The sequence below is a fragment of the Protobothrops mucrosquamatus genome, unplaced genomic scaffold, assembly GCF_001527695.2.
Source record: "Protobothrops mucrosquamatus isolate PMUCROS unplaced genomic scaffold, P.Mucros_1.0 scaffold1620, whole genome shotgun sequence".
In the NCBI taxonomy this organism is placed as follows: Eukaryota; Metazoa; Chordata; class Lepidosauria; order Squamata; family Viperidae; genus Protobothrops; species Protobothrops mucrosquamatus.
The window spans coordinates 132,486-141,506 of record NW_015387781.1 but is presented as its reverse complement, the minus strand read 5'-3'; the positions used below and the strand labels follow the sequence as shown (position 1 = coordinate 141,506).

Sequence of the window (9,021 nt, the reverse complement as noted above, 5' to 3'; positions counted from 1 at the left end):
AAGCAGCGTGTGCGTGCTCCCAAAACCCGATATGGTCCTCTGCTCCCGCCATACCTGCCCCTCCCACTGACCGTACCTATCACACCACCCTCTATTAATCCCCCAGTCTCCTCCCTCACCACTCCGCGCCCCCCAGACTGGACTGGCCCCGGCCTCTGAGAGGGCTCCCCCAAGTCCCCTCGGGCCAACCCTGAACCCCGAACCCCTTAAAAAATTTTTAAAACACCCCTTTAAAAATACCCTCAACTTCAACTTCCTTAGATTTTTCGTTTCTTTGGCTGCACACCACCTCTCGGGGCTCCATACCCCGTCATCGAGGCAGGCCCCTAAGGTCAAATTGGGCCATACCTGCGCGAGGGGGGAATCGCGCAGGGCCAGCAGCTCTGACCTGAGGTACATCCCAGATTATTCACTGAGTCCAGAGTCCAGAGTCCAGAGTCCCAACTACATCCCATATATACATGGGATGTAGTTGGGAATCAGAAATTTTGCTTAAAATTCAATTTGGTCTGTAGAAGCAACTACTACTTTTGTACAGGTTATTTTCAGTTCCAAACATTTCCAGACAGTTTGAACAAGACTGGAAAAATTCCTGGGGAATCGAAGCATCTGCAGACCACTACATGGGATAATGTATGAATCTGCCCGCAGTGGCTTGTTCATTTGTTTTAAAAACAAATTTCCTGTCTTGATGTCACACGTGGATCAGGTCATTGTGCTTCCTTAGACAGATGGAATTCAGTGTGATGCTTTTGCTTCTCACCTGATGAAGGGCCTGTTCCAGTCGAGTTTGCTTGGAGACCGAGAGCGCACACACAGTCTCCCACCGAGTACCAAGCTCCTGCATTTGTACCTTAACCCAAGAGGAATCATCACGGCTACCTTCTATTAGCTCTCGAGCAGAGCGTTTCAGGGCCTGAACACTACTGGTCCTTTTCCCCAGTTCCTTTTGGAAGCCCTGAGCAAAGGAAATTAAAAAATAAATAAATGACCCCCTGTTAAATAAACCGTGAAGCATTTTTATGACTTACATGCAACGTGACTTTTTTTTCTATATAAAAAACCCTCCTGAGCACAACTAGTTTTAAAAGCATAAATTGCATTTTCTTAATTTTTTTAAAGTTAAATAAGGCAAAATGCTTTCATTTCCAAATTTTTAATGAAGTCTTCTATCCACTGCACTTATTCTTTACATTTTCTAACGTAGGTTTATTTCGCCTTGCTTTGCTCTTAATCAGCAGCATTCTACATGCCTTCTACAACAAAAGGCAGAATGGATATGTTCAAACCTTATTTAGAAAATGGGTTCTTCTAATGGGAATGTTTTTAGGAGCTCTCTGGTCTGTAGGACCACTGAGAGTTGGGAATGTTTGCTGGTTCATTAACTGAAGTCTGCTATGTTACTGCAATCTCATATGATTACTCATTAATGTGGCTTGTTGAAACCAACTAAATCCTATGGCTTATTAAACTATTTCTCAATCAATTATAATTAGACAATTCAGGATCCAAATGCAATGCTAATCTACACTGGACACTTTTAATTTAGTTTTCAAGGAGGAAAGGGAACAGGCTCTCTGTGAATTGGAAATAAGCTAGGCCAAATCCCAACACAGTAAACCATGATTATTTATGATTTCAAAAATAAAGCTTCCTTATATTATTTGAGGTCAAGAGAATATTGCCTTACCCACAGGTAATTTACAAGGCGCAAACATCTTGAAATAATCAATTAAAATAACTTAAGTTTTATAATGTAGCAGATTCCAAAACGAATTTTCGAGCCAACCAAATTCCCACAGTTTTTCCTAAGAATTTTTTTTTATAGAAAACCTACAATGTAGGGGTTTTATTAAATAGTTTCATGAGTCTTTCTGACAAAGTATAAATTGATATCACAGTCACTCAATCAAAACAATTTATAGAGTCCGACTTAAAAAGAATACAAACGTTAGTGTAATATGGTCATTACTTTGTGATTATCTATTAAATTCATCACTAAATCAATGTCTCCGTGCACAGGCTGATCTTCGGCCAGCTGCGGTTCTACTTTGTAAAGCCAATCTATGAGAGCCTGAAGAGCATCAGTAAATTGTCCAGAAAACAGGAGAGCTTCTTCCAGTTTGTTTTGTCTGAAGAAAGAAGATAAAGACGTTTTTAAATAAACTTTTAAAAAATGCCCTTTCATGTACATTCATTAGGAAAAAATACTATATAAATAAAGGAAAGAGCCAAAATTTATTTGTTTTTAATAAAATAGAAGAGAAGGTAAAAACAGTAAAAAGATTAAAAAAAATATTCTTATCAGTAGTCATAGCCAATTAAAACTGCTCCTTTATTGCAGCAGTAGTACAGGGGGAAGGATCTCTGTGTTGCTTTCCTTCGTGCCCCAGTGGACAGGCAGTAGAAGCACTGAATAAGTTCAGCTGTTCTTTGTCCTACGTAAACCAACTCTTGGCTTTACATTTATCCACTCTATAGATTAAACGACATAATGGTGGTAATAATGGAGCATGCTTCGTCTTAAAATACGAGGAGTTTCATCCCTTTTGACATTCCAGAAGGCCCTCAGCCTTCTGTTATGTTATCAGGCCTGCAGCTCCTAGAGAACTGGAGATTTGCTCAGATGGCTCCACTGTTGAGGTGGCCATTTTTATCCCCTCTTTGCCTAGCAGTTTATATATTTGGGTTTTTTTATACAATTTATTTAATTTCTATATTTTTTTTACATCTGATGTTTCTATATTTGTGGTTTTTATCGAATTGTTGTGTGTTGCTCAGAGTCACCTCTGGTGAGATGGGTGGCTAAACCAATTTGACTGATTGATGAATAAGTAATCCAGAATTTGAGACTGCAAAGCAGTTGCTGCAGCTCTTCTATTGAAGTCTTTATCTGAATAAAGATATGATATTTCTGTTAGTATGCCACTTCCTATCCCCTACACAATCCCCTACTCATCCATCTTCAGGGTGGCTACATGCACTCACAGCACCCCAATGCCAACCCCAACCTTCCCCTGAACTTTGACAAAATGTTATGCTTGTTTTCAGATGGATTAATACAACATTGAGATACTGGTGTTTATGTATGTTTGTCAATATTAGTTTCAAGAGAATACTACAGAGATTAGGGCAAAATTCATTCCTCTTGGAAAACAAGATCCTCAATCCCAGGCCTAACAGATGTGCAAAGGAAAAAAAAGGTGCACATCTGTAGCCATCTACTTCCCACGGTTAGACACAGATCTCCTATGCCATTCCGCAGAAATTGGTTGAGAAGGAGCAGATCTCATTTCATCACACGGATAAAAAACAAACCATATGCTTAAACTACAGCTGGCTGAGATTTAAGCAGTTTTATTTAAACATTTCAAAAGCTGCATGTGCAGCCAAGAACTCCATCCTGTGGCTCAGAGTGGCCTCTTGTGAGATTAGACTAATCAAGGTCAGATATTGACAATAAATTAAGAGAAAAGCCAATGATATAAAAAAAGAAATCAGAGTCCTTTCCGCTTAGTACCATGTTTTGTGGGTCATCTTTTAAATGTAATGCATAGCTTTGGGTTCTACCTTTCTACAGATTTTCCACAGACCGTATCCCATTTGTCTCTAAGCTCGCTCAACATATCATCCAATTTCAGACTGTCATCAGCAAGGGAAGTTTTTTCTTTTAAAGAGCGTCCACTCCTGTTGGTGGTGTCATACACGGAATGTTTGGCTCCCAGAGCTTTTTGGAACTCCTGTGCAAAAATAAGAAGAGGAAAAACTGTCACAGGAAACCAGCAGGGCATGTAAACTATAGGACAAAACTTATTTTTGCGCTACTTGGAATAGATCACAATGGCTACAATTGGAATACAAGCTATAATACAAGCTGTATTTAGGGAAGAAAACTCATAAAATTTCATTGAGATAGCAAGAAACCAGAGCCATTTGGCTTGTAACAACGAAATTAAAACATTGGCAAATCAACTGAATTTCACTGAGCAATAAAAAGATGTAATCTAAAAGAAATGGCAGAAGAACTAAGCTCTTCGGTATGGTGTAACAGCCCATCAATTTGGGATTAACATAAACAAAACTATTACTATTCTTTTTAATTTAAATGGAATCAGAATTGTATCAGCACCAAACACTGTCTGGTTTAGTTGACTTCTGAAGGTGCAAATTGCTTTCCATTTTTTCCTGTTAAAAAATAACACAACAGCCTTTAGGATTGTAGGCATTCTCCACATGGCTAAAGAACTCCTTAACAATTTACCACGACGGAGAGCGCTATCAATCTCTTCATGTAGTCTTTCAGAAACAAATATTATTTAAATCAAATGGTAAGTTATAAGTTTAAGGCCTTAGTAAGATCAGCTTCAATGACAAAGTGAATTAAAGTATATTTAAATTGCATGTGCTTGATTTAAAAAAAACCACTTACTTCTTGATCATTCAACACTTTAAACCTCAAAGAGCCTTTTATGCAATAAATATCAAAAGTTATCTGATGCAAGTCTTTGATCAAAGCTGCCCCAGAGCTTTTGTCATTGGGGCCCTAAATATGCACCACGTTTTCGCAGAACAAGCAGAAAAAAAAGAACAGTTAACTCTGTATTCTAGCCAGTATTCTGCTTATCTTAGCCAGTGCAATTCTAAATCTGAATTAATTTATACTCTAAAATAAATAAAATTTAGAATACATTTCTTGTAAATATGAATTTGTTCTCCATCCCTATATATTATACATGTATAGCTTGATCCATATTTCAATTTTATGACTTTGAAGTGTTTATTTTCCAGTTTGCAACTAAAATTAGCTACTTTTAAACTATTCCCTTTTTCCTGATAATATTTGTCTTGTACAGATGTGTAGGCAAAATTATATACAGTGACTGCCATGATTTTCCATAAAAGAAATATCTGCTAGTGAAAGCCTGGGTAGGAAATGTTCCCTGCCAACTTCTCTAGCACCCATGATGTTCACTATCAATCTAATCATATTTTTGTCTTCTGTCTAGAGCAGGGTAGGCAACCTTGGCTGTTTTATGACTCATGGACTTCAACTCCCAGAATTCCTGAGCCAGCATGGAATTCTGGGAGTTCAAGTCCACGAGTCATAAAAGAGCCAAGGTTGCCTACCCCTGGTAGAGAGACACATTCACTTACTAATCAACATTGGCTGAGTGACCCCAGCTCTAAAATAAATTCCCTAGCAAATCATAAACAATTGACTAGAGTTCTTTATAGAATAGAATTCTTTATTGGCCAAGTGTGATTGGACACACAAGGAATTTGTCTCTGGTGCACAAGCTCTCAGCGCGCACTCAAGTGTACAACGTGACATATCGTGATCCTCATAATAAAATACAGTCATCATAATTCATAAGATAACAACACTCAGTGATAGTCATAGGATACTAAATAATCAATCAATTGGATACTAAACAAAAGCAATCAAAGTAAATCAAGAGATACAAACAACAAAGTTATAGTCATAAGAACTTAAGGAAATAGGTAATAGGAAAGATGAGAAGGATAATACTAATAGTAATATAGCCCTATTAGGTGGTTTGACATCTCAGGGCATAAGACCGTTTTGTGGGAATTAGTTGTTTAGCAGAGTGATGGCAGGGGGGAAAAAACGTCTTTGTATCTGGTTGTTTTGGTGCCCAATGGCCTATAGCAGGGGTCCCCAACCTTGGCAACTTTAAGACCTGTGGACTTCAACACCCAGAATTCCCCAGCCAGCCATGCTGGCTGGGGAATTCTGGGAGTTGAAGTCCACAGGTCTTAAAGTTGCCAAGGTTGGGGACCCCTGGCCTATAGCATCATCTTGAGGGAGGAACAGTTTATGTCCAGGATGCCAAGGACCAGTAACAATTGTCAGCAACAATATTATATCCTATCAATTCTGCATGTAAAATAAACTGTGATAAGCCAATAATACAGCACCTAATTGCTAAAGCACTTTTAAATATTATTTAAAAAAAAAAAACCTGGGATATGGACTGCATGAACAATACTTTCTGTTATTTTACCTTTAAATATATCAAAAACTGATAAGAAAGCAATGAATGTGCCTTATTTTGGCACAAATATGAGACAGACATCTTTTTAAAAAAAATTTGGTTTCTTTCTACTTTTGGCGAAGGCAACTTTCACGGAATAAATCCAAGTAATTCTGGGTATTACACATATCCTGCTTTTGATGTTGATGCAAGATACTAAAACCGATGAAACCTTCAACCGTGATTTTGTGCTTTACTTCATAACGCAAGTTTCAAGGCAACAGAAGATTACAGCAATATAAACAGACCGCAGCCAAACAATTTGATAAACAGATTTGCCAGGATTGTGGGTGCTACTTTATTACTATTCTTGTACTGGGAATGAGACGTTGATCATTTTAAACTAAATTAATTATGCTAGTAAACATGTACACATTGCAAAATTCTCTGGAGTTATCTTCTATGAGCTGATTTAAAATGATGTGAGCTGACAACTTCAGATCCTACCAAATATGTTATAGACTCACTTAATCCTACAAAATACTTTGGGCTACCTAGATAACTGATTCAAAACATACTGCTACTGCCCTCATCATAACTTCTTTTCATTCCCCAGGGCCCTGCAGAAGAAGTGACACACCTTCACTGCTCTTCAGAAAAGTACAGGTAGTCCTTGACTTACAACAATGCATTTAGCGACCATTCAAAGTTACAACGGCACAAAAAAAAAATGACTTATGACCATTTTTCACAGTTACGAGCTTTGAAACATCCCCATGATCATACAATCAAAATTCAGATGCTTGGCAACTGGCTCAGACTTATGACTGTTGCTGTCTCCCACGGTCACGGGATGAGCTTTTGCGACCTTCTGACAAGCAAAGTCAATGGGGAAGCGAGATTCACTTAACAACCGTGTTACTAACTTAACAACTGCAATGAGTCACTCAACAACTGTGGAAAGGAAAGTTGTAAAATGGGGCAAAACTCACTTAACAACAGAATTTTTGGGCTCAATTGTGGCCGTACGTTGACGACTAAAAAAGCCAACACAGTGCTAGGCTGCATTAACAGAGGGATAGAATCAAGATCACGTGAAGTGTTAATACCACTCTACAATGCCTTGGTAAGGCCACACTTGGAATACTGCATCCAGTTTTGGTCACCACGATGTAAAAAAGATGCTGAGACTCTAGAAAGAGTACAGAGAAGAGCAACAGAGATGATTAGGGGACTGGAGGCTAAAGCATATAAGGAAAGGCTGCTGGAATTGGGTATGTCTAGTTTAACGAAGAGAAGGACGAGGGGGGACATGATAGCAGTCTTCCAATATCTCAGGGGCTGCCACAAAGAAGAAGGAGTCAAACTATTCTCCAGAGCACCTGAAGGCAGGACAAGAAGCAACGGGTGGAAACTGATCAAGGAGAGAAGCAACCTAGAACTAAGGAGAAACTTCCTGACAGTTAGAACAATTAACCAGTGGAACAACCTGCCTCCAGAAGCAGTGAATGCTCCAACACTGGAAGTTTTTATGAAGAAACTGGACAGCCATTTGTCCGAAACGGTATATGGTTATTATTATTTATTATTTATTATTATTATTATTATTATTATTATTATTATTATTATTATTATTATTATTATTATTATTATTATTATTATTATTATTATTATTATTATTATTATTATTATTATTATTATTATCTTTAGGGATGAACTGTTTGAGAAGAAGAGGCTACCACTAAGACAGCTCACCCTCAGGGCCCCTGGTGTCAACCCTCTGTTGGAAGTAGACTCACACCATGCTTTCCCTCCAACCGGAGCAGGTTCCAGCTGGAGAGGCACTCTCAAAGATGTCCTGCACTAAGTGACAGAGGGCTTCAAAGAAAGCGACCGGAACCTTTAATTGCATTCAGAAGCCAAATGGCAACCAATGTAGATGTTATCACGTGTGTCAATGCAACTGGGACAGCTACAGCTGGTTCAAACTGCCATACAGGCATTACCACCACAATCGAGCCCAACATTTCTGTTGGACATTTGTTAAGTGAGTTTTGCCCCATTCTACGACCTTCCTTGCTACTGTTGTTAAATGATTCACTGCAGTTGACAAATTAGTAATCTGGTTGCTAAGTGAATCTGGCTTCCCCATTGACGTTGCTTGTCAAAAAGTTGCAAAAGGGGATCGCGTGACCTTGGGACACAGCAACGGTTGTTGAGTATGAATCGGCTGCCAAGCATCTGAATTTGGATCACATGATCATGGGGATGCTTCAAAGGTCGTTAACTGTGAAAAACGGTCATAAGTCACTTTTTTCCAGTGCCGCTATAATGTTGAACGATCACTAAATGAACTGTTGTAAGTAGAAGACTATTTTAATAGAGCAAATGCTAAATAGATCGGATTGTAACAATCCGATCGTACATTTCCTCCCTTCCCCTTTCACATTCGTAACTCTGGTCCATAGAAGGACTGTTACAGAAAGGCAACAGATTGTCATGGAGTCACGTGGGCCCCAGAAAGAAGCCCCCCCCCTCTGTCTTTCCATCCCAGCAGTAACAACTGTGTTCTGAATCGTTAAGCCTTTCACAACTTGATGCCTCCAGAAGTGCTATGACTATACCACTTGGAACGGCTAACCAGAATGCCCACTGCACAAAATTGAGCTAGTTGGAATATTGTTATGGTACAAGACTTCACTTCCTATGGATGAGAAGCTGAAATTTCTAATCATTAGCATGACAGGAAAGCAACACAACAGATGCGAAGGAAGCATTCAGAGAGATTTCTAAAAGCAGCAAGACCAAATGCTATCATTCCATTGACAGCCAAGATTATGCAAGTGGAGGCCCGGTGTTTGAAGTCAAGCATATGCAAATCTAAGTATTAGTTGGTTGCTTAGTCAGCCAGAGGTTCATGCTGAATTTGGCATTTTTATTCACTTATCTATTGTTATAATTATTAATAATTATAACAATAGGTCATGCCCTCTGGAATGACCTACCCCCCGACCTACGTACAACG

The 9,021-nt window shown here is 38.8% G+C and overlaps 1 protein-coding gene across 1 annotated transcript in view; it reads right to left on the bottom strand.

Annotated features, from left to right (window-relative positions):
• The window catches only part of LOC107293452 (dystonin), a gene marked incomplete at its 5' end in the record, with an annotated part of 166,922 nt that overhangs the window by 26,058 nt on the left and 131,843 nt on the right, over positions 1 to 9,021 (bottom strand). The window contains 3 exon segments of the mRNA XM_029285407.1: positions 764 to 958; positions 1,973 to 2,132; positions 3,571 to 3,740. Of these exon segments, the coding sequence (XP_029141240.1) occupies positions 764 to 958; positions 1,973 to 2,132; positions 3,571 to 3,740 (525 nt within the window).